Raw genomic sequence first — 25,005 nt, 5'->3', positions numbered from 1 at the left:
ATGTTCTTGTTCTTATTCTGTGTCTGCCACTGTTACTTCACACTGCACACCAGTTATAATATTAATCACCGGGTTCGATCGTACAAGAAAAGTATTTAAATTCTGTTTAATTTAATTTAATTCTCACCGCAATAATGTAACGGATGACGTCAGATCAGTTTACTTTGATTTTGCCGCCATCTGCGGGTGCGACACAGAAGTGCGCGTGACCTAAAAGCAGGTTTGACAAATGAAAGTTGACAAGTGGCAGATTTTTGTGCATTAGTTTTGAAATGCACTTTTCATCTGCACTGTGGACCTTTTTTATAATCAATTATATAACTTCAGTTAGTTATTTAATCATTTGAGATCGTTAAGATACAGCTAGAATTAAATACGGTATGAGCAACACATATAGGCTATAATCATTCATGTGTTCCGAAGAATCCCACACGGCTATGTTCATTAAAAAGACTAAAACATTAGTCCCATTTTAGATTTAACAGTCAGGATGAGCTCTGATTGATAACAGTGCACTACAAGATGATGTAATTTGTAGGACTGTTTGTGCATCATATATTATGGAATATAATTTACTACTTAAGGAATAAATTGTAAGCATAGAAATAAAACCAATACTAATTATTGTTGACTGGGAGTAACAGGTAAAGTAATAATAAAGGAGTAACTAGTAATGAGTAATGTATTACATATTTTGAGTAATGACCCCAACACTTCTCCTTAAACAGTTTTAAACAAATGCATTAAAAGCATCTTAGTTATTTTTGTTGATCAAAAAGTGAAGACTGTGATATTATTATTATTTTATTATCATAGTGATTTAGAAGCTAGAAGTCAGACATAATTACAAAAAAAATAAAAAAAATAAGCGTAAACATTGGTAATCCATGCAACAAAGATTTAAGGTCGAAAATGTTGAATAGAGACGCCACTTGTTATTGTGTGCATCACTCTTTAAAACTATCATAAAACTCAAGAAACAACTATATTAATTCCAATCGATAGATGGCAGTGTAGCGTTTAACAACTTAAAGTACACAGAGAGCAGCGATGCTAACGCTAGGCTAACAGTTAGCATAATACTTACCACAGGAGGTTACATAAAGTATTGGCAATATAAACTAGATAGATTTTGTACAATTAATACTTGAATGTAAAACAAGAATCATGCTTTAACATTTACAACGTTTATGTCTTCCATTTGAGAACAAACAACGCACTCAGATTTTTATTTGTATTATATGTCATTTATTTGCACAATCCTCCAGTAAGTATTTATCAAATACTGAAAAGAAAAAAACGTTTTTGTCTGTGCACTCAACAAACAGAACACACCGGTTCACTTTCTTTTTTTCATTTACATGTTAATGTCTGAAAACAAAACAAAACAAAAAGTCTATAAAAGAGTTCAACTCCTTTAAAAAGGGAAATAGAAAAACAAATAGTAAATGTTAAAAAATCACAATGCAGCCATGGTTAAAATCATTTTAGTATTTGTATGACAATTCAAACCAGTATAAAGGATATGAAATGGCAGTATACTGTACGTTTATGTACACACGTTACAGAGAATAGAAGAAGAAGAGAAACTTTCCTCAGTGGTTCGTTCAAAATCAATACTGTCAAACTTAAAAATAAGGTTTGTGCAAATGTCTGCGTTTCTATTTGAAACGGACAGATCAAATATTAGTGTTCTCTCACTTTTACAGATTAAAAGAAGAAAAAAAAAACATCTCACGTCGCCCTAAAAGTAGTGCTCAAAAACAACCGGAGGCCCAAAAAATGGTTGAACAAACCTCAGCAGTCCACCTCAAAAAACGAAGCCAGTACAAAAACTAGGTTAAAACACAGAATGAAAAGAACAGTAACAGTTCTATTCATGAAAGACACGAAAAAACATCGATTTAATGCGCAATGTAACTATATCGCAGTTTGCGCTTGGCTGTAAAATAACGCCACAAGCCGTAACAGCAAACTCAATGAAATTAATACTGAAAACCTCTTTCTCTCTCACACACACACACACACACACACACACACGGATACAACCACAGGCAAAGCTGCTATCACCCTCCCTCAGTATTTACAAACAGGCAATTTTTGTAAAGGGACTTTTGAAGAGTGAAAGAACATAAACAGATCCACCACAGAAGTTACGAAAAGCTGGACCGGGCGTCCTGTTTTCATCCCAACAATCTTTTAGTTTGAGCCCTTATTAGCCGGCAGTAACTGGACCCTGTTTTCAACACAAACGCACAGCCTTCCAAAAACACTTGGCAACACGGTCACCGTGAAAGATCAAACATGGCAGGTAGAAATGTTAAAAGAGTAAAAAGTTAAAATATCTGCTCGTCGCCCCACACAGAGGGAATAAAATGGTTTAAAGGGCTTTTTAAAGCATTTTACAAACTGAGATCTCCCTTTAGATTGAACCCACACAAGCTGCCTCCTTCATACAAAATACCAAAGCGCCACGCAAGTTCACGTCAACAAGCCTTTGATATTCATTCAGGTAATGAAATTATAAAGTACTGTATTAAATAACCAAAGACACTTTGCTTAATCTTAAAGTGTTCACCTTACTTAAATTGAAAGGACGTGCCCTTTAGAATTCACAGCTATCCTAAAATCATTCAACAAGCAGTAACATAAACTCCTCCCACCAGTTCTGTGGCCCCTCCTACTTGCATTTGAACTCCTCCCACGTGTCATTTAAAGAGACAGTTCACCCAAAATTGAATCGCCTTACAGACATCCTCGGACAAACCTGTTGTAAGTCGGGTGAACTATTCCTTAAACCTCTCCCGATTGTATAAATATCAACCATACTTTTTGAATGCAAATTCAATTAAGCTCACTTAAATCCCACCCTATAATATTGTACACAGAACAATTATCAACACGGAAAATTTCACAGAAATAATAAAAACTCTAACCCAACAAAGTGCAAACTGAAGCTGCCGTACGTGCCGGTACGATTCCTACCACAACATGTGCTGCTCATCTCGAAAAAAAAAAAAAAAAAAAAAAAAAAGCCGGCGTTTGTTAGACTCGCCGACGCTCCTTTCACCACCAAGCTACAAAAATGACAAGTAACATCACGGACAACATCTCTGTCGAGGACACAGGCTTTTATATTGACCATTTCCACAGGAAAATCCATTTGTCTGTTTTATCCCACATCCGTAAAACTCCCCTCGTGCCGAAGAAGCATCAGCGGCGGGTCACATGGGCTTGCTGTAGCCGAAGATTCCTACGGGGAAGTGCTTGACGTGAGTCGGCCACTGCGCGGCGAGCTGGAAAAACTTCACGTCGTGCCACTCCACGCCATCGATGGACACTGCGGAGACACGGACCATATAAGACTGCTGTGAGAAGTCACACTATCGTACATCTAATAACAAATACAAAATGACTATAAAAACACACTGCGAGCAGATTTTCAGTTCACTGAATAGAATCTCACCAAAATAACTTCCTGATTGTTTAAATTTCATATATAACTGTACTCAGATTAAATAAAATGTATAAATACTCGTGATATGACTACAGTTAATTTTTTATTGATTACTTAATTAAATATATTGACTCAATAACAATAAATGATTTATTATATTCTGTCTAAATTAGTTTTCCTTTCTAAAAATGGAGGTACAGAAAACCATTTTATTATTGAGCGTTTAATATTGATTGATGTTATTTTGAAATTATCTATTTTAATTTGACCTTTTCATGAATAAATTAATCATTTGCAGTTCCTTCACGATATTTTATTTGCATTTTAATATCAATATGGTACAATGTTATTCTATTTAATTTAATGTGATAAACAATATAATGGATTATGTTAATAACTTACATTTTTGTTATGCAGTTTGCAATTAGTAATGGACTACATTTTGTATGTAATCTACCCAGATATTGAAAATATTATTGAAATATTGAAATACAGCATTTATGACATAGCCTACTGTTAAAAACTTGGGTTAAGTTTTTTTTTGTCTAATTCCTATAGAGGCTGCATTTATTTTATCAAAAATACACTAAAACAGCAATATTGTAAAATTACTTTTTTTATTTAAATACATGTTACAAGTTATTAATGTGATGAAATCTAATTTTTCACGGTCATTTCTCCACTTTCACATGATCCTTCAGAAATCACTGATTTTCTGTCCAAGAAACATTTCTGATTATTATCAGTGTTGGAAAATTTAATATTTTTTTAATTTAATATTTTTATGATTTTTTTTTCCCCTCGCTATGTTTTGATTATTAGAATGTTCAAATATACAACATTTTTATTATTTTTACAGTGATAAAAGTCTTTACTGACACTATTGGCCAATTTAAGCATTACTTTGTTAAAAGTCTCTTGCGGAAAATGTAACGATTATTATAAAAGGAACTGTTACATCCCACAGTAAGGACCTATGCAACGTTTTACAACAAATATCACATTTAGTGACCACGGGGTGGCAGTAGACTACATCCAACAAAAAAAACACTTTCAGTATGAACTTTCACTTCAACTTCACTATATGCTGGGGGTTTCTACGCTGAACGGTGTAGGTTTGTGTCTGTGTGCTGGGTTACCCTTCAGCATGGTGTGCTGGTGTTTAGCGGTGCAGATGAGCCTGCTGATGCTGTCTATGACCTGACTCTTAGAGTCCACATCCTTCTCTTTTGGCTTCTTGCTCAGGAAAATCACTGAGAGTAGAAGGAAACCACACGTAAATCTGCAGGAATAGCACATCGGACACAAATGACCCACTTTTGCAGCTCATTTCAACACACCTTTCTTGTTTTTCTCCTTCATGACAACGGTCATGGCCATTCCAGGAGGAGGTGTAGGCTCCCCTCCGTTGGGGATTCGCGAAACTTGCAGCGAGCGGAAGTTGCTCTTCAGCGTGTTTTTGATTCCCACGTCTCTCTTCTCGCCTTCTTTCTTCTTCTCTGCACCCTGTAACGTCCAGTAGTCCACTTGAAGACCCATCACCTCCCCACCAGTGCCTGGAGAACTGCATACACATATTTTTGAGACTTAAGTGTGAGTTCGCTGGGACCAATGGTGGTCATGTTTAATACATTTTCAACTTCATTTGAAACGGCGTACTTTATCTTGGCCACGTACACACTGCAGCTAAATTCGGTTTTAAGCTCACCTTTTACTCCTTAATCGCATTCTGCACACGCATAATTCGCTAAAATACAGTAGAGACAACTGCATTCGACAACCACATTTAAGTTCCCCGATTATAGATTTTAGAAAATGAGCTTTCATGCAGTGTGCATAGCATGAAAACATCAAGTTTTGAATCTGAAAATGCACTGTGTATTAAATTATTGTATCTTAAAAGAAAGAGACGACTCTGGAACGTTGAGATCATTTTTAAAACGAATACCAAGGCGTTTCATGTAGACATAAAATTGAAACGTTAGCATACTGCTGTCCACTTGTTGGTCTGAATGAAAACGCAAATTCTTTTTTTTACCACTAGGTGCTGCTTTGGTAGCCGTAAAAATAGCGGTTTCCTCGGTAACAGCTGTAAACAAAGCAGCACTCATGTAAGGTAAAAATAGATGTATATTATAAGTCAATACAAAGGTATTTTGACCTTGCATTCCTTGACTCCCAAAACCAAAATATCAACTTTTTAATACCCATAATAGGGGCACTTTAACTCCTGAAAAATACAGGTAGTGACAACCTCATTTACAGACATTATACACTGTGTTTATGGAACTAGTTGTTAATGACGTATTTTACCATGCATCAGAAATGCATCTTCATCTCTATGCAAGAAAATAAAATGTGGTCACTAGCCCTGTGGTAAAGTGTCAGGGTTGCCAGATCTCATCCAAAAAATCCGTACTACATCAAAAATATCTAATTTACAACAGACCACTTTATTATCTCCATAAGGTGGCTAGCTTTATGAGCTAAGACCAAACAACATGCCTGAAACCTCTTGTAAATATGAGGACATGGCAACAATGCAAGACAGCACTCTCTAAATCATGCCTCCCGAGCATGAACAAAACACAGCACGTCTATCAGCGCTAGTTTAGTTAAAATCGACAAACAAAAAGAGTCTTTAGAAAAAAAACGGCACATAACAAACGGCTAAATTATTCACTCGCATCACACCAAAATGTTGCTATGGTTACAAATGTGGGAGTGACTGCAGGAGTGACACGGCAGTTGCATCTTTGCACTGAAGTTGGTAACACTTCATATTTTCTTGTAATAACTTATTAGACTCATCCTCGGGCTCATTTCCAACCTCGTTTATTTACGATTTGTTGTCTGGCAAAACTATCTGGACTTTACGCTACACATTTTCACAAGCGCATGCACAGTTTCTCGTACCCTGCTCCAGAAAGACTGGCGGAAACGGAGGGGGACGACGGAGGGGTGGAGGTCATGTCTTTCCCATACGGTGTTCCCGTCTGTGCTGGAGGTGAGGAGAGCATGTTGACGCTGCCCACCATGACTGCGTCATCAGAGTCCACTGCCAGACAACACAAACGAACGTTAATCAATCCGATCATCTCTCACTGGTGATACTATTTTCATTGTGTTCCTGACTCAAGTCCTACCTGATGTAGATAAGCTGTGTTCCACAATTCCCACTTTCACCAGCTGCAAGAAAGCACATCCGAATCCTAAATTACATAGGTCAGCTATATTTGGAACAGTATAGTTTTTGTAGTATATTACGTATGCGCAGAATACCCCAAAAATGTGCAATATGCATCCTGTGGACAATACTGTACCCCACAATGCAATATATATATATGAGAAATGAGATACTATATATATATATATATTTGTGTGTGTGTGTGTTATAATTTTCATAATTAATATACACATAAACACATTTTTCACTTAAAAAAAAAAAGTGATATGCGCCTATATTGCTTTTGTAATGGGACAACCAAGTATATCCGTGGAAAGTGTAGTTGACAACAACAGAGAGGAAACGAAAGAGAAAAATCCTTCTCACCCCAATGAACGGGACAAACTTCTGGCAGGAGTCTTCGTCAGGGCTGTAGAGGTCAGACAGGAGGGAATGGTTAGCACAGGCCTGACAGGACGTGTAATGTTTAGCTGTCAGTGAGGGCGGATGGTCTGAGAGATGCGTGGGTGTGGGGGGTGAGAATGGGGGTGTCAGATCAGATAGTGTGACACAGAGCGGTGCCCTCTAGTTGATAGAGTGCTGTGAGGCCACAGTGAGTGTGAGGGCTCATGCCATGAGAGGACGCTGGGATAGCTTCTTACATCCTCCACCAATCGGGGGGGTGTAAGGCCGCAGGCTATGAGGACGCTTCATTTTTAAACTCGTTGTTATACAATCTTTTAATCTTCCGTGACTTCCAAGAGTCGTCTACAACTGTCAGAAGCTGCTCTCCAACACTCAAGAACACGAAAGAAACTCCAAGTTAAGTCGACCGTAGTTGACAAAAACAGCTGTCATCTCCTGTAGCCGAACTTGACTATCAGCATAAAGTCTGATCCACATTGCAGCTATTTCAGGTCAAGAATCACCTACTTAGATGGTAGGTGACCAATCGCAACTGAGAACGCTCTCTGCTTCCAAACATCTACTTTAGTGGTCTCAAATAAAACTCCACCAACTGGGTCAAATGACTTTTAATGGTGCGAGCACAATTAAATCTAAAGCTGATTAAATTAAAACAGATTACATACAAAGTCAAAAATGCAAAGATGTGACTAAACGTGAATTTGCAAAAGTTGACGCGAATAACGCAAATTGGGTGATTTCAACTTCAGTTGAAAATGTCACGCAAGCCAGTCAGCGAAGAGTTTATTGACATCAGAAAGTGGAGGACAACATTATGGAGTGTTTTTTCCACACACCGTAAGTTTTCATGATATTAAAAAAGTACAACTATTGCCATTTTTTGAAAACATTACCCTCATACACCGAATGCAACTTAATTATTACTTTTAAAAATGCGTTGTTTTAAAATGCTGAATTACTATAAAACGCCATATTAGTCACACCACACGACAATCAATTTCTCAATGGCATGATTTCCTGTTTTACTGTTTTTTTTTTATGTTTTGTTGGTCGCACCACATGACTTTGATTTCGTCGAACTTCTCAAACATTAAAAAGTCACTTTTGGAGATTAACGGGTTTTCCCTTTTGCTAGAAACTTTAAGTTTTCATTTGCTTGGCCGAGCGACATCAACAAAATCGTAAAATGTGACTTCAAGGACATCTAATCAATTTTCTGTGAGTCAAATCAAGTTCTGTCCCGCATTTATTTTCCTCACTCAACTTCCTATTACGCTTAGAACATGTAATGCGCGAAATTACAGAAACAAAATGGGTTCTGAACAGCGGTTAACGTTTATTTTCGGCTCTTCTCTGATGCGCCAGATAATAATGATTGTAAAATGATGTCGAGGGAAGGCTGGAGTTATTGTTGATATTTTAATGTGGTCTGATGACGCACCTGCGGCACAACAATCTCTGCTGTCCATTCTCACTTTATTCATTTCCCTTTGTTGTCTCTCTATAGGTGTTCTACCGCTTTCCGTACCCCCGGGTTTCTCTCTGTATATCTCCCTTCATCTGTCTCTATTTTATTCCGCTTCAAAGTGATAATTGGTTGCGTGACCTTTTGTATTTGCGCTTGTCCTTCTGCAGACTATCACAGATTTATGTTTCAGTCAGTGTGCGCGTGTACTTCGTTATTCATCCAATATTTGGATATCTGTTTTTCACAGGACTAATTTAGCACAGTCTGCCGGTGGTTAAAAACAGGATTCCTCGTTCCTTTATTCCTAAATCATTCCAAAACCTGTTCTAATAAGACGGCATTTAGCCAAAGCTTTTGGACGCCAGCAACTACCGTGTGTTTTTTATAGCTAGTAGTTAAAATCAAATGATATGTTTCATCTAGTGTTGATAAGTTGATCACAATAATGAAATTGAGAACTTCTTAAGATTCTTCCTCAATCAACAGACACCTTGCAGGTGTAAATCTTTCCGTTTTTAACCATTAAACCACTCTAATTCACTCGCTCTTTTTTTTTAAGTTTGTCACCGTGTCTTACGTCCAAACCTGTTAAACTCAAACCAAACTGAATCAGTTAAAGACACAAAAAGACTGAATTATGAAGACAAAACACACAGTGAGCAAAAACTAGTAGTCACGCAGACAGGTGTGTGAGGTTAACATACTGAGAGCATGAGTGATTTAAACCACAGCAAACATTAAAACGTCAACCCAAACACACGGTTAGGTACCTGATGTAAAAATCAAAATACAAACTTCTCTTCCTTGAAGGCAAAAACAAAAGAAAAGGAGGGAAAAACCCAAAGCATAACGGTTACTGCGCCATCCTCAACACACGTCCGCTTCAAAATGACAAAATAAAACCAGATCAAACAAACGAGTGACATAATACAAAAAAAGGAAAATGCAAGTGCAACTGATTGTTTGATCTACTGTATGGACCAATTGACGATAATGATTGTGATTCCCATAATACCTCATTGAGCGAATCTCATAAAACACGCCCTTGCAACATTTCACCCCAAAAACAAACTGAATAAGAATTTATATTTTGCATTAAAAAAATATGGATTAGCATATTGCCTGAATTCACATTGTTGCAGTGTATCTACACAATTGTGCTTTTTTTGTTATTGTCAGTGGTCATTTTCTTTAGATTCTGCGAGGTTGCCAGATGTTCACACCAAAAGGCAAATTACTCAAAACTAGCCACATCGTGTTTCAATGGGGTCCCGTGATAAAATTAACATTTTATGGACTAAATATCGCAGTATTGGGGTCATTTCAACCCAGCAGAAACAGTGTTAAAGTAGTCCAATTCCGCAGGAAAACTGTGCACTTGGCAACACCTTTTTTACTGTAATAGAGAATTTTGTGAACACAATGTATTACACTGCAATTGTTCTAAAAACTCTAATAACTGAAATGCATTTTAATTGATTTCATTTTGAATTTGGTGTAAAATAGGGCTTGGACTTTTGGAAAATTTTGTAAGATTAACCCTTGGATTTAGACTTAGGACATACTTTATTTTGGCCAGATGGTGAACAAACATACACTACATTTAAGTATAACTGACACATGCCACATCATTAATTACATATTTTCATGCGCACATATATTACAAGACCATACCTTTTTTGTTTATACGTGAGCATTGCTTCAGAAATAGGGAATTGGTGGGAGAGATTGGCTCCAGCCAGGTACTGCGAGACACGTCCGGCCACATCAATATTATCTGTTAAAAATTGTAACATTGCACGCATTAAGTACCATTATCAAATCAGATAACACAGGCATATTAGCAGATGTGCTAACCTGAATTAGGAGCTTCTAACCTCCCGAAAACGTCCCTCCATCCGGCGTCCATAAAGATGTTATTGAACTTACTGTCAAATGTGGAGATGTACTTAGCCAGAGGATGACAACCTGATCAAAAACAAAGTGCATTTTTCTTAAATTGAAGAAATATCGCAGAATAAAGTAGTTATCTCTCACTTCAGACAAAAGTCCAAAATAAATACTCACTAAACACCAGATATGACTACAAATTGGCATCACTGCTTAAATAATCTTTATTAGGAGCATAATACATGTTTTAATTGAACTGTGTGAATCCTCGCCGCAGAAACACAACATCTGTCACAAAATCTGTCTTTACATTTTTCTAAAAAAAATACAATTTTACTGAGGAAGGTGTGTATAGAAAAACAGCTATAAAACATAGCTATAACAGCTATATAAATCAAAATTCTTTAGTTTATGCCGTGCAAAAGAAAGTAAGTCAGGTTTGAAACAATTTCAGGGTGAGTAAAATTTTAAATAATCAATTTTTCTTTTAATAATTAAAATTTTACATTATTAATTAAATTATATAAATTATACTCGTTCAAACAGCTGAATAAATCAGGAATTTGGTAAATGGCTCATTTAATGAATGGGTCTTTGAATCATCGATTCACACGATTTGTTTAAATGTGGATTCATTTAGAAACTAAACACTGCTGGGTTGATCACAGACATACAACAGCTTCGCTAATATTTTCAATTGCAAATTGTAACAAAAATGCACACTGTTAGCTTTTTATGTACTGAACTATTGCGTCAAATCACATTTGTACCAATATCTTGCAACTTTAGGGCATAACTGCGTTTATGTAGTTGTTGCCCTGGATCATATTTGTCAACTGAATATAAAGTAAGACAATGTACAGTTATGGGGACATGTCCAGCGCGTTAATTTTTTTTAATTGCGTTATTTTTTCATAACTAATAGATTAATATGTTAAACCTTAAAAATATATAAAATATACAAAATTACATTTTTGTTAAATGCATATTGAGACATAATTTTGGGATGTGTTTCAGATGCTTTTTTCTGCTTACCGACTGGAATGACTAAAAACCGAATGTAGCTCAACCAATCGGGCGTTTTGTTGGCGAGCTGCTCCACAAAGCAGCGAAGGACCGTGCTGAGGTAACTCTGATCGCCTGCCACCGCCACTTTAATGGTGGGTGGTGTCTGTGCATTACAGTTGCAGCTGATACAATGACAAACATCAGAGATACAAAGAAATCATAGTCAAATCCTCACAAAAATACCCACTCAAGTACTTATCTCACTTATAAAGCATGCTGGGGTTTATTTGTGTAGCGTGGGGGCACAGTGAGGCTTACAATCGTTGAATCCTGGTGACGATGGTGTTGAAGGCGGCCTGAACGTCTGCGGGGGAGACGGTGGACACAATAGGCTGCTTGTGCTCCTGAAGAATCTCATTCAAATACTGCCACAGAAACAGAGTTCACGGTTTAAAACGCAGCACGAGGGAATTAGTGCGAAGGCTAAACAGACAGTGTAAATGAAAGCAAGTTATGAGGACTGAGATGAAGAAAAAGGCTATCGCCGCGGGACACATCAGCCTCAGGGAAGGACGCATGTCCAAATAAATCCAAACGGACAAGCCAAGTGATAAAAACAGTTTGTATCCCCAGGTTAATGCGTCAGTCCTATTACGATCTCTTATTAAAATAATGTGCTGTTCAATAAATCAAGTGAACTCTGAGACAAGTAAATCAAGGACAAGACTCTTTTTTTTTTTTTTTAATCATAACTCTCTTTTATGTATCCAAATTCTAGAATGCTAATACTAGTGCTGCCAATGATTAATCGAGAATAATCGCATCCAAAACAAATGTTTTTAAAATCTAAAACTTGCCTTTTTAAAAAAGGCAAATACACAAACACATTTTTTTTAAGTGATAATTTTCTTTACTTTTCATTTTACTTTAATTGGCCATTTTCTTAATTTTCTGTAATCCACTAAAAATACTGATCACACTTAATAACTAAGGTGTTATTTGTAAACATTAGTTGATGTATTAGTTGAATTTATTACACTATTCATTAATCTTTGTTCGTGTTAGTTAATTGTTAGTCACTGTTTATTCATGTTAGTTCACTAATGTTAACACAATTTTTCATTTTATTAATGCATTAGTAAATGCTAAAATGAACATTAAAGGGGTCATATGATGCAGTTTTTATATTTTCCTTTCTCTTTAGAGATCTTGGTGCATAAAGAAGATCTGTACACCCCCCCCAAAACAGCTTTTTTAAACACGCCCCCACTTTGTTGCATCACAAAGTGGAGGCGTGTTTTCATAACACTGCCCAAATCTTTAAGCAAAACAAGAAGGCAGAGTAATTATTCTGACTGTGGTTTCATCTGTTCGCTGGACGTGCTGTGTTCTGTTGTGAAACTACTTTGTTAGTGCTTCCAAAAGAGGACACAACTAGAAATCAGTGGTCAAGTTGTATTCACAACACTGTTCCAGAACAGTTCAGCACAAATATTAGAGTGTTCAGCACATTTACGAAGGACGGACTGAAACCTGGAGAGTATCCTGTGCTGGCTGTGCACAGAGACTATAAAGTGGAGCAATTTTACCTCTGCAAGGACAGTCTGGCGCTTGTGACTCATAACCTTTACGTAAGCAATGTTTTCTTATCATAAGAACCTGCTAATTACACAGTTTTGATTCTCAATTACGTTTTATGTTATTTTAGGATGTCTCAGTACTACATGCACACACACACACACACACACACAAAATCAGAGTTAAAACACACCTGTCCCTGCCAGTCTGTAGTGTTAATTAGAATGATATTCTCTGGCAGCTGTTCATCAGAGTTCAGGATCTGGTTAAGTTGATCATACACCGATTTCCTCGGGACCTGCAACAGGAAGGACAGGTCAGGAAATAAGCCCCCGTATACATGAATCAGTCTTCCAATATTTCCTTATTCTTATCATGGCAGACACAAACACACACTTACACAAACCTGTGTGATGAGCCTGGAGTCAGGCGAGGTTTCGCTCTCGATGCTGCTGGTGCGATCGCTCTGAGCTTTAGAGTTCTGTCTATCCTTCATGGATGTGCTCCGCGGACGTCGCTGGAGCTTGCTGTCTGTTTTGCTGGCCACCCAACAAGGAGAAAGACATAGCATTGCTGGTTAGTATCAGTTATTATAGCGTCTCAAAGACATTTTTGACACAAGCCCTCCAGTTGTGCTTTAAAACATTGTAGCTGGTTTAAGATGCTGATTAACCAGCTGGATTGGACATAAATGTACAATATTCAACTCAGATGAAGAACACTTCAAGGTTGTTATTTCGATCTGAACTAAGATTTGTAGCCGTGTAACAATGTAGATTGTGCATCACAATTTGTGGAATCTTCTGCCTCCCAAGGCACCACAGAAAGAAGCTAAAAAGAGGCGAATCAGTGATGCGCTGCTGCGTTCCACATTTCCTAAAGTGTCTGTGAGCCCATCGCTCGGGGACTGACTCTTAATGAGCTCATTAGCCAATGCAAACACACACATATGCCGTCTAGCAGAGGCTTATGAGAACAACCAACTAGAAAACGACACAGAAGAACAGACAATTTGATGTTGTGATGGACCACAAGAGAAATATAACAGATGGGTGTTTCTTCAACTGAGCACTTTCGATCCTGCGTTTTAGAAATGACACTCACTTAAAAGTATTTTTCATACTGTACGGTTTAAAGTCGGCATGAAATAAACATTCACCTTACTTGGTGAATGCATGATATTAGTGCAACTGCATTCAATCTATATACCTCTCTTTGTTGACATGTTGTAGGCTAGACTTTAGTTTACTTTTAATTTACAATTGATTGCTCGGATTTGGATCCGTCAACAACTGATAAATAGAACCAAGTCCCCACCCTGTTTTTTCAATATCCATTTCACTCTTATGTACATTGAAGGACAATAGATGTTTTACTAATTCAGTTTTATTGTGACGTTCCCATTTTCAAAACAAAATCGTAGTTTTATGAAGCTCTGGGCATGTGGCTTAAAGTATGCAAATTTTATTGGATGGTCAGAATTTTTCACAGGGGGAAACTACTCTGTTTGTAAATCGTTGCCAAGCAAATATTGGTGTCAGTCTAAACAGGTGAATTCAATATAAAAAAAAAACCTATTAGAGGAAAATCGTTGGTTGGGGTGACAAAACTGCAGTTGTAATTTGTGTAAAAATGTATCTAAATAGAATAAATGTTTAAATGTTTTGTCTATTTCAAGGTTTAGCTTTATTATGAAAGATTTGTAATGTTGTACAGATTTTAAGGACAATGGTAAACAATAAAATCTAAGGAAAAGAAAAAGATCTTGTCCGTGTGACTTCATTGGCTCAACTTCAGTTTTGCGACACTATGAGAATACTTTTTTGCATGAGATATGTATGAGAATATCACAACGCATACACACAAGTGTAAACAACATATAGTACATTCATGTGCACGTTTTGACCCCGAACACAAACAAGGCTGATTACGTCAAACATGTTCTTAAGATCTCTCTGAAATGGCAGAAGATGTAATGGAAGAATGTAATTTCAGTTAGTCGACCAAATCTCAGTGTATTTTAGTCTAGTTTTAGTCAGTGAAGACTACAGTTCACTACTTTGTTTTTAGACTAGCGTAGAACAGACATGTACAACGGTTGCCAGAGCAAGTAAACCGGTCCCAAAAAATATGGAAAAGTTGTGATTTGGGAATTTAAACTCTTGATATCAGAACACAATCATGAAAGCGTTTTAGCATGTGGCTAAAACTACAAATATCATCGGTTATATAGTTTATGTACTTTTCTGAACTATATACATGCATGTGATTGTATGTGATTAATGGATTAATTGGATATGATAGTTTGACTGCATTACTGTCCATAAAATCTGCATTGCCACCAGTTTATTCACATTCAAATTTTTATCGCATTGTGTTTTCGCACTAAACATTTGGCTTCTGTTGTTAAAGAAACGTCCAGATGTGAGAACATCTGCTATGACTATTAATAAATTCAACAGCGAAAACTGCATCTGAGGGGACTGTTCAGACAGAAAAAAGGGAGTTTGAGAGTGAGAGAGAGGTTGCAACAGAAAACAGATGGAAAAGGAAAACAGGAAGGCAAGAATAGAAGGTCGCGTGTGTTACCTAGGCGACATGAGAGTCTGCGACTCAGCCTTGCAGAGTTTGCCCACCGTTCCTGCTAATTTCTCCGTGCTCACGTCCCAGCTCATGCTGGCGTCACATGTTGACTCGTCCTCCACTAGCTCCTGCACGGAGAGATAAACATCAGGCGGGTACATGTATCACTCTCTTCAAGGGCCCGCGCGGCCGTGAAAATTGTCATGTTGCCGTGGCGACGGCCACTTAGCCACAAAGCGGAATTGCGGTGTGGATGTGTCTGAAAGACTGTGTGTGACTTCAACACACTAGATACTGTTAGGACTGATTAAGTGTGTGACACAGACCGCAGCCTTGAATTATCAGCAGGACGGGTTCTTATGAAAGAAGCACAGAGCATCTTTTACCAATGATAAAACGGCTGATTGCTTGAGTCAAACTTGACACCACAATGCTTGGCTGTTTTGAGCGGTTGCTAGGGTGTGCTAAATGGTTGCTAAGTGGTTTCCTACTAGACCAAGTCTCCTAATATGATATTCTGGTCTATAGGTATTCTGATATTCTGGCTCTTCATGATGCCAACACAGAAAGTCTAGTCTGTATAAATTTTTTCTGTCGTCCATGGCTTCTGTCACAGTTATGACACTGGCCAATAAGAGCACAGAAGCGTACAAGCTTTCAAACGTGCCGAAACAAAAGAAAGACAATGGCATCGGTCCCGGCAGGTGTAAATTTTACACTGGAGTAAGTCTTTGTGGAACTATGGCGATAATACTCCAATATTACAGTGTTACATTAAAAACTATTTTATCACAGTTATCTTTGACAGTCCTCTTCATGCAATCCATATTTGTGCCCATGGTCATGTTTTCTTTCTTTTTTGAGCATTTCTTACGACAAGACCACAACGCTAGCCAACGCACACACTTCGTTAAAGATGGCAAGCGAAGACCGATGGCGTAGAACTGTGTAGTCTTGACAAGGTAGTAGGAGTCAATTTTAGGGGTAAATCCGTTTATGAGAATTAATCCTTGATAGATTTGGTCTAAAAGGCAGCAGAATTGCTTAAAAAATGAATTCTGAAGAATGTAAACAATGACTTATAGGCCTATAAATCTATCCCAATTACACAGAATAACCTAACATGTACCCTACTGCGCTGCATTTTAAAGCCCCACATGGACGCACTGTATTTGTTGGCACTGTCTCTCCCTGTCTCTCTCTCCTCCCATCTCTCTAAAAGTGCCTCATTAGGGCTGTTATTGTGGTGATGCTGGGTAGTAAACACATTTAAACACTCACACACTGTTACCCTTCACTTTAAATAGACGTGCACAGAGAGGACCAGTAGTCATCAACAGAAGAAGCGAAAGAAAAGCACATCTATAGAAATGCAGAAATTGTGACCGACCCCAGCTGCCGAGTCCACCACTGTTGGGTCATCCGGATATCTGCCACCCACTGCCCTGTTCTTATCCACTGTTAACAGATCGCCCTGAAAACACACACGCACACACAGAAACAAAGCACAATAGTGAGCATGGGCTTCATGTTTGGTTCCCATTTCCTCCAGACATTTTTGAAAGAGAAGTATGCTAGCAACTTATTTTAGAAGTAATACATGTAAAAAAAAACTTAAGTGTGCGATATTTCTGTGACTTAACTGCATTTTAATTGCAATTAAATTACATGTATTATAGCTTAAATTTATATTAAAAGTTGAACTATGGAGTACTTTTTTGGCCCACTTATATAGTAATTTATATGTGATTTCTCAAGAACTTAATTTTAAATGTCATTTCATAATTACTTAATTGTCCGCTGCTGAACGTACTGAAAAACACTTACATTAAATTAAAATATAATTATAAAATATACTTTGTTGTTACTACACAAAGTTACATGTCATGATTTTAAAAATATTTTAATCAAACGTCTATAATTAATTTGTACATTCAGCATGTTAAACAACTCTTTGGAATAAGTGTGCTTCTTTAAAGATGATTATTTTTAAGTCCACATAAGTGGCCTTTTGTATCAGTTATATTACTTGCGAAAATATATACTTGCGAAGATTTGAAGCACATTTAATACAATTAAGTGCACTTCTTTCTTTCTACAAGGGTAGGGATGCAAAACATTCTTCAATGAAGAGTTGCAAGAAATGCAAACAAAGTGGCTCTGAGATCAATTACAACACTACAAGCTTGGATTTGATGTCAAAAGTACTTGAAAATGAGAGAGAAAAAGATAAAAACAAGACTGTGTACTTTATTTTATAGGGATTGAATTTCTCATCCCATGAAGCATTGTTAATGACATCATGGAATCAAAAAGGACAGTATATTAATTAGGCCTAAAATACCACATATTTGAATTTGCATATATTTACAAATAAGAAGTTTGAAAATGTTCAGAATCATTTGCAACATTTTATGAAAATATAGATGTGGTTCTGCTTTGATGGTTTGATGGTTATAGTGATTATAGTTTTTTAATACACAATTTTAATCTACAAAAGCATATATCATCAGTTACCAACTTTGGATCATATGTCTACATTATCATAAAAAACTACATATTTACTACATATTTTCTCAAAACCGATTTATGAGAGAAACTGGGATTTTTTTGGAGAAAAGAATTAGATTTTATCTGTTCTGTGACAGGTGAGTTTGACTTGACTTAGATTTATAAAGAAAAATGGTGAAAATTAGAAATGCAATATATAACCAGAAACGCAATGTTTGCCTTTGTTTAGGGAGAATAATACTGATAATACAAGCATCCAAAATGTCAGACGTACAGCGGAGGTCGGCTCTCTCGGTTGGCTTTTCTGACTGTGCAAACTGCCGATCTCTGTCTGTGAGCTGGAGTGAGACATTCCCTCAAAGAAAGGCCTTGAGTGGAAAAATACACATGTTAGAAATATAAAAACTTGGAGCCAAGAGTTGGATTTCATGGTCAGTGATACAGTATCAGTTAAGTGTTCTCTAAGAGGAGTTTACACTGGCTCTGATTTGCAAAGACAAAGCAACTGGAAGTCATTCGCTTTGACTGAGAGATGCTGGTGAGATTCAAGCGTTTATAATTCTCCCTTTTGTTAGCGATTCCTACACAAACACTTTCTCCTCCAGAACAATTATTTTTAACAGCAAGAAGTCTACAACTAAATTCTGAATATCTGTCACAGATTTTATAACACGAAAGTTGCAACTAGTTCTTCCTTAGAAGTCTTCTTTATAACAGCCGGGGCATTTTGCGTGACTTATTTCCCCCGAGGACTGGCAAAAAGCAAGAAGCCAGTCAATCAGATGTGATTTCGAAAATGGCTAGCAATTTTTTTTTGTGTGTAATATGCATCAGAGCTGTGACTCACGGCTCTTACTTTAATTTGGGTTTGGGAGTGCTGAGAAGACTCTCGTTGTCCTCCATCTCTGGTCCACTGTCGCTCTGGTTATAAACCTCCAGACTGTCATACAGAAGATCCAAATCTTCAACCTCCTGCGTCTGATCAACTGGGTCTGAGTCCAAGACCTGTTTGAGCCAGCAAAATGTATGAAATATTGGTAAATCTCAAAAGGAGAACACGACCAGATCACATTTCACCAAACTGACTTCACTTAATTTTTGCCCGCCGGTAATGATTATTTCCGTATTTAAAATATATGTACTTTATAATGTACTGCCTTTAATTTATGACATTAGATTGTTTTACATTACAGTGAATGACAAATTACTAATAAAGATGTTTTTGTAGTGGAATGTGACTTGAGCATGATTCGCCCATTTTAAATAGCCAACCATTTATTCAGAGCAATCTTTTTTAGGAGGAATTTTCACAGGACATTACAATCGCCAGTAACGACCCATTCACACAACGCATCTCCTCAGGCAGCTGAGGCTGAAAGACAGAAAGTTCATTGTGTAAAAGTAAACAAAAGACAGAAAGAAGATAAGAGACGGTCTGAAAGTAAATGGGGCATATGAATGATCGTCCTAATAACGAGAACTTAAAAGAATGTGCGATATTGTACTTCTTTTCTAAGATAGCGAAACAAACACGTTTCGCTCTTTTTACATCTTCCATCTTGGATCTGCCCTTTATAAGTGACCACTGGTTTAAAATGTGTCAGCACACAAACAGACTTTGTCAGCCTCGTTCTGCTCCACTAAAAAAGCAGAACGCTAACTTGGCCCAGACAGAAGATCAGCTAACCCAACTTGAACACCACAGAGTGATTTTACAAAGGCATTCGTCAATGAATGTTGTAGTATGTTTTGCATTGCTACAAAGTTTTCTTGTAATGTATAAAAATATGAAAGTAGCTGTGATTTAACTGTTCTTGGAAATCCCCAAAAGTGAAATAATTTCTTCAACTGTCAATCACAGGTTTATCCCACAGGTGTTTTGAAATACGCTACATATTTGAGACACACCCGAAGTGAGCTATTGCATCGACAAGCCCGTGTTGGCAATGCTACTCATGGGAACAGCTTGCCAATGCCACAAAACTGTGTCATCATCCTGAATCAGGAAGTCGCTGCGCTGATTGCCAAATAAATCTGGATCATTTCCTGTAGGGTTTGGATAACGGAATGTGGCGGCCAAGTCAAGAGGACGAGGAAGTCAAAGAGTCAAACCGCTATCAACTAACAAGCTTAGACTCTAACAATGAGACCACAAAGCTACTTAAATCTTGCCTGTTGGCTCTAGAAAAATGTATGACCTAAGTCATGACCCCATAACTTGTCCTCTCAGAGCAAAGCAGCACGTTTAGTTTTAGAAGCGATATACATCATACCTTACACTGCAAAAATTAAAGCTCCTCTCACATTTCAGCTACTAGATCAATCATTGCCAAGTCCCAGGGCTGTTTTTATAAAGGTTGAATTTCATGGCTGAAGTGATTTTGTGATTACAAAGCACAGGACTGCAAAGTACAGTCTAGAGTCTAGAACTTCAGGCGTCAATATATTTTTCCCTGCTGTAACTTATGAAAAGACAAAGAAAATTCTCACCTCATCAGATACTTTAAATCTTTTCAGGAGAGCGACAAACTTCTGCTTGAAATTGGGTTGCTATAAAGAAATGGAGACAATACGTCATTAAGGACTTCCAAGATGCAACTGTTCAATGCAATACATGTTATAATCACAGATACAAAGAAGTGTGTTACATAAAACATAGTAAAATGATTATAATTTTTGGTGTGCATTTTAGTTTAGATAGTAAAATAGGCCAAAAACTAAACTAAATGGAAAACAATTGCATATACCATTTTTGGTCCAACTTATTAACTGCTATGTATTCACGTCCAAATATTGTTGTATTTTTTTAACATGTATGTACACGATTAGTGCACTGCATCATATAATCAAGTTATAATGTTAGTAGACAGTACACACTTTAAAAATGTGTTTCAGAAAATTGTAAGAAAATCTTTATTAGTGTCGCTCTAGTTTACACATTGATACCAGGTTAACATTTGTTTTCCTGATGTGTTCCTGATGGTGAGCTTAGCCTAAGAGGATTAGAACATCGCCTCCTATGACCTTCTGTGAACCAGATAACACTGAACCAAACAGCACCTTTAGGACACAAAGCCAATGTATCTATGTTTCTATCAGGCAGCCATCTGAAGTGACTTTTATCAAAACAATTAATCTATGATAACAGATTGGGTCATCTAATTGTTCTGCTGTGACAACGTCTGCATGCAGAAACAAATAGAGAACAGGGTGGGTTATATTACAGTGATATATAGTATAATACAATTTAATCATGTCAACCATTGGCAGTTATCATATTAGTTGGTAAAACTGTATTCTCTGATATACAAAGATGATATTCCCCAGGGCTCGATTTTGGGTCATATCATTTGCTTTAAGTAATTGATCTTTGTTACCGGTCCCCCAGGATAAATGCAGAAGGAGTATATCTGTACATACCCGGGTCATAGATGTGGTTCTAATCATTTTCCTCCTAGATTTTTTTGGCTTCCGCTGAACATCATCATCTTCATCATAAAGGTCCTAAAACAGAATTTCAAGAAATGTGATGCTTTCGATAAGTAGAGATCCTTTTGTAAAGAAACTGGAAAATTATTAAATTAAAAACCAACTTCCCAAAATCCAGCATAATGAGAACAACGCTCATTTAGGTAAGTTCTCCCAATACAGTATTGATTTAAATATAACCTAACACCAGTAAGACTGTCGATACTGACAGATTACATTCAATCAGGGAACTACATAAAAATGTACTTTATTTTTTAGAGCAAGAACTCCTGACCTGGCCTTGAACGGCGTCATCACTCGCCTCTTGCTCTGACGAATAACTATCATCGTCATCTTCAGAATAGTTATCCATATCTGGAGAACGGTCTAAACGAGAAAGAGACATTTAATGACCCCATGGTACTTGACATTTTCATGCAGCATTGGCCTCAGGCATACAGTACCATCTGACATACAACAGAAAAAAACCCCAAAGCATTAAAATGATTTTACTGCTCCAGTTTGAGAACGCTTGAGAAGCTAAAGCAACTTTCCCTTTTAACGAACCACATCATCAGTCACTTTTTTGTGTGCGTGCTCTGGACGGGATGATGGACGGGAGGATGTTTTGTGGTAGACTTTGTTTCCGGGGGACTTTTTATCTTTATTGCATCTTAATGCACTCAAACTGCCCATTAGCATCTTTAAGTCAATGTAACGACTGTACATAAACAAAAACCCATTCACTGATGGAATATTGTGGTTTGTACAGTCATGCGATTGCAAGGACGGCTGGGTATATGGGGTGGTTTGATGTAGTGGTTGAAGATTTATCCAGTATGTGTTCTCCTCCTTGCCATTTAGATGTTATTACATTTGTGAAATTTCAAAGGCAAAAAAAGTTCATTGTCTCATTAATACTGTAGCCATGTAGCTAATGTGATTCTCAGTTGTGTGGATTCTTATTGAAATTACTGGACTGCCCACAGAAATGCGCCAAACAACAATTCAAGACAACTCTCTGCGAGTTTAGCATTGTAATTTACATGACGATGTTAACATGTTAACATTTTTCTATATGCTTTCTATACGACTCAGATATGTGGCATGAAATTACACCACAGCAGATCTATACAGATGTGGCTGGGAAAGGTGGAGGATATCTGAAACACAGTGACTGCTACAACTGGCACTGGCTGAGTATTTGAATATTGAGGAGCAAGCTCATTGGTTTCTTCAGCCGATCAGCTGAATTAAACGTGAACACACTTTTCTATTTTAATGTACTAATGCATTCGAGTAAATCACCTGAAGCTTTGGCCTTTGTCTCTGGCTGACCACTGCCATCTTCTGGGTCAATAGGTTGACTCGACAGTGAATAAACACTCAGTTCTGCTGCACGCACCGGTGCTTCTTTCACGTTACTATGGAGACCTAAAATCTGGCCTCCATCTGTCGGGTGCTGCATCACCTTTAAACATAAACACTCAGAAATAAGTAACACATGGACAAAAGAGACTGAATTCTTCAAACGCCTTCTTGTCCTTTCAGCTTAAGTCCAGCACATGACCTCCATCTGAAAGCTTCTGGGGTTTTTTTATCTGTTCAAGGTTGCATTCCCCATCGACCTCTTGGACAGATGAATTGTGCCCTATGTTCAGAGTTTTCTGCGTTTGAGTCTCTATTGAATATGATTATCGCCGGAATCTCTGCAGAGGGGAATTTGGAATTTGCGGGGGTGAAACTGTCGAGATTAATTGCAGGCATTTTCAGAAAGCTAAATAGCTGAATAAAATGTACCAGGAGGTCCACGCTCGCATAAAGGCCCCCAACACTCCTATACACCAGACCTTTTTGAGAATAATTGTCTCCAAAACAAAGAACAAGACATATTAGTCATTAAGTGTTCTAACATTCTAATTATTATTAACACGAGAGACCCCAAACTCAACTACAATTACAAAAGAGAACGAATTTACTGCACTCATTCCATACTTTTAGCAACGACTATCCAAAAAGCAATCATATTTGCACTCTAATTAGTTTCAGAACTGCTACTTTCTCAAACTTAGCAAATCGCTGCTTTGTCGTTACCTTTTTAAATTGCATTTGTAATAACGAAGTTGCCGTTTAGTAATGCATTACTTTTAAAAATAACTTTCCCCAACATTGGCGGCAGCAACAGCCAATCCATCAGTCATATCATTGTATATGGCTCCTTTAATGTGTGATGTGAGAGAACATATTGACGTAGTGACTTTCTACGAAAGAAGAAGGGTGAAATAAAGAGGTCACGGTCAGTCTAGCAGAAGCTTCAGTGAACTGGACACCAGGTTTTAGTGATTGATTTACCCATACCTCAGCCATATTAATAACACCAACGGCCAGCGTCTTGTAGCCCAGAATAGTTCTGTTTTTATAGCGTTTCCTCCTTTGAAGCATGATCTGCAGCCGGTTGGCATCTCTCTTCAGGAAATGTGGGTACTGAAGAAAAGGAAGTACAACAGTACAGTGATTTGAGCGTATTGTTGCTTGAGATTACATCATTTTTATCAGCAACATTGGGACGACGCTAGCACACACACAGTTTATTTGATGAAATCTTCACTTCATACTTCCTGTCAAAGCAAAGTGTCAGCTAGTAGTGCCGGATATCCGACCCAAACTGAGCAAAAACATAGAGGGTTCTCGGAAGAAACAAAGGGTACTGAAGTAAACACTCCATGCAAAGTACTAAAACTCAGTTGTAGGTAGTTTTAAGTTACTGATATTTTTTTTATACACACTTTCTCAACTAAATATGCAACTAGATATGGATGGGTAGTAACAAAAAATAGCATAGAATTTTTTACAAAATTCTATATTTAAAAACTAAAAAAAAATATATATATATATATATATATATATATATATATATATTTTTTTTTTTTTTTTTTTAAATATATCTATACTGTATGTTTATGTGTTTATATATACACATAATACATTTACACAGTACACATACACATATAATGTTAACAAAAGCTCTTTTGGATGCAATTTATTAAGTGTATGGCTATTAATTAATCAATTAATATGTAATATTATTTCAATGGATGTATTCATATCATATTCATAGGCTGTTTTATTACCTAAAATATTACAAAAATAGGCTGTTTTATTACCTAAAATATTACAAAAATCGCATGACCTACCATAACGCTAAGATTGAGACAACAGACATTCTCACCTAAGTAACACCTATTCCCAACAAACGCAACAGCATTTATTCAGGTGTACCTGTAGGGAGAAGGTGAGTTCCAGGTCTGTTTCCATCAGGCCGCTGGGTGGGAGCATGTACTCATTCGACCTCAGGATGCGCTTTGACCCCTGAAGACATAGAAAGACATCTGTCCGACCTCTGTCTCTTACAAACACATGTATTCATAATCACAGAAAAAAACGTCTGAT

At 37.2% G+C, this 25,005-nt stretch overlaps 1 protein-coding gene across 4 annotated transcripts in view; it reads right to left on the bottom strand.

Moving 5' to 3' along the window:
- Positions 1 to 1,231: 1,231 nt before the first annotated feature.
- The window catches only part of si:ch211-126j24.1 (phosphofurin acidic cluster sorting protein 2), a 44,790-nt gene continuing 21,016 nt past the window's right edge, over positions 1,232 to 25,005 (bottom strand). The window contains exons 3-25 of one of the 4 annotated variants that reach the window (XM_043223347.1): positions 24,835 to 24,924; positions 23,914 to 24,039; positions 22,864 to 23,026; positions 21,851 to 21,942; positions 21,508 to 21,591; positions 20,578 to 20,637; positions 18,944 to 19,092; positions 18,362 to 18,455; positions 16,967 to 17,050; positions 15,583 to 15,704; positions 13,394 to 13,532; positions 13,187 to 13,291; positions 11,734 to 11,840; positions 11,443 to 11,597; positions 10,375 to 10,485; positions 10,192 to 10,294; positions 9,288 to 9,320; positions 7,011 to 7,053; positions 6,604 to 6,646; positions 6,374 to 6,515; positions 4,798 to 5,021; positions 4,597 to 4,710; positions 1,232 to 3,340 (exon numbers count right to left, since the gene is read on the bottom strand). In XM_043223347.1, the coding sequence (XP_043079282.1) occupies positions 3,225 to 3,340; positions 4,597 to 4,710; positions 4,798 to 5,021; positions 6,374 to 6,515; positions 6,604 to 6,646; positions 7,011 to 7,053; positions 9,288 to 9,320; positions 10,192 to 10,294; positions 10,375 to 10,485; positions 11,443 to 11,597; positions 11,734 to 11,840; positions 13,187 to 13,291; positions 13,394 to 13,532; positions 15,583 to 15,704; positions 16,967 to 17,050; positions 18,362 to 18,455; positions 18,944 to 19,092; positions 20,578 to 20,637; positions 21,508 to 21,591; positions 21,851 to 21,942; positions 22,864 to 23,026; positions 23,914 to 24,039; positions 24,835 to 24,924 (2,499 nt within the window). In that variant the 3' untranslated portion in view covers positions 1,232 to 3,224. The remainder of the gene's footprint in view (positions 3,341 to 4,596; positions 4,711 to 4,797; positions 5,022 to 6,373; positions 6,516 to 6,603; positions 6,647 to 7,010; positions 7,054 to 9,287; positions 9,321 to 10,191; positions 10,295 to 10,374; positions 10,486 to 11,442; positions 11,598 to 11,733; positions 11,841 to 13,186; positions 13,292 to 13,393; positions 13,533 to 15,582; positions 15,705 to 16,966; positions 17,051 to 18,361; positions 18,456 to 18,943; positions 19,093 to 20,577; positions 20,638 to 21,507; positions 21,592 to 21,850; positions 21,943 to 22,863; positions 23,027 to 23,913; positions 24,040 to 24,834; positions 24,925 to 25,005) is intronic. The other 3 variants (XM_043223348.1, XM_043223349.1, XM_043223350.1) reach the window with 3 other exon arrangements.

The sequence above is a fragment of the Puntigrus tetrazona genome, chromosome 22 (genome assembly GCF_018831695.1).
Source record: "Puntigrus tetrazona isolate hp1 chromosome 22, ASM1883169v1, whole genome shotgun sequence".
Taxonomy (NCBI): Eukaryota; Metazoa; Chordata; class Actinopteri; order Cypriniformes; family Cyprinidae; genus Puntigrus; species Puntigrus tetrazona.
This window is presented reverse-complemented; position numbering and strand designations above follow the sequence as displayed.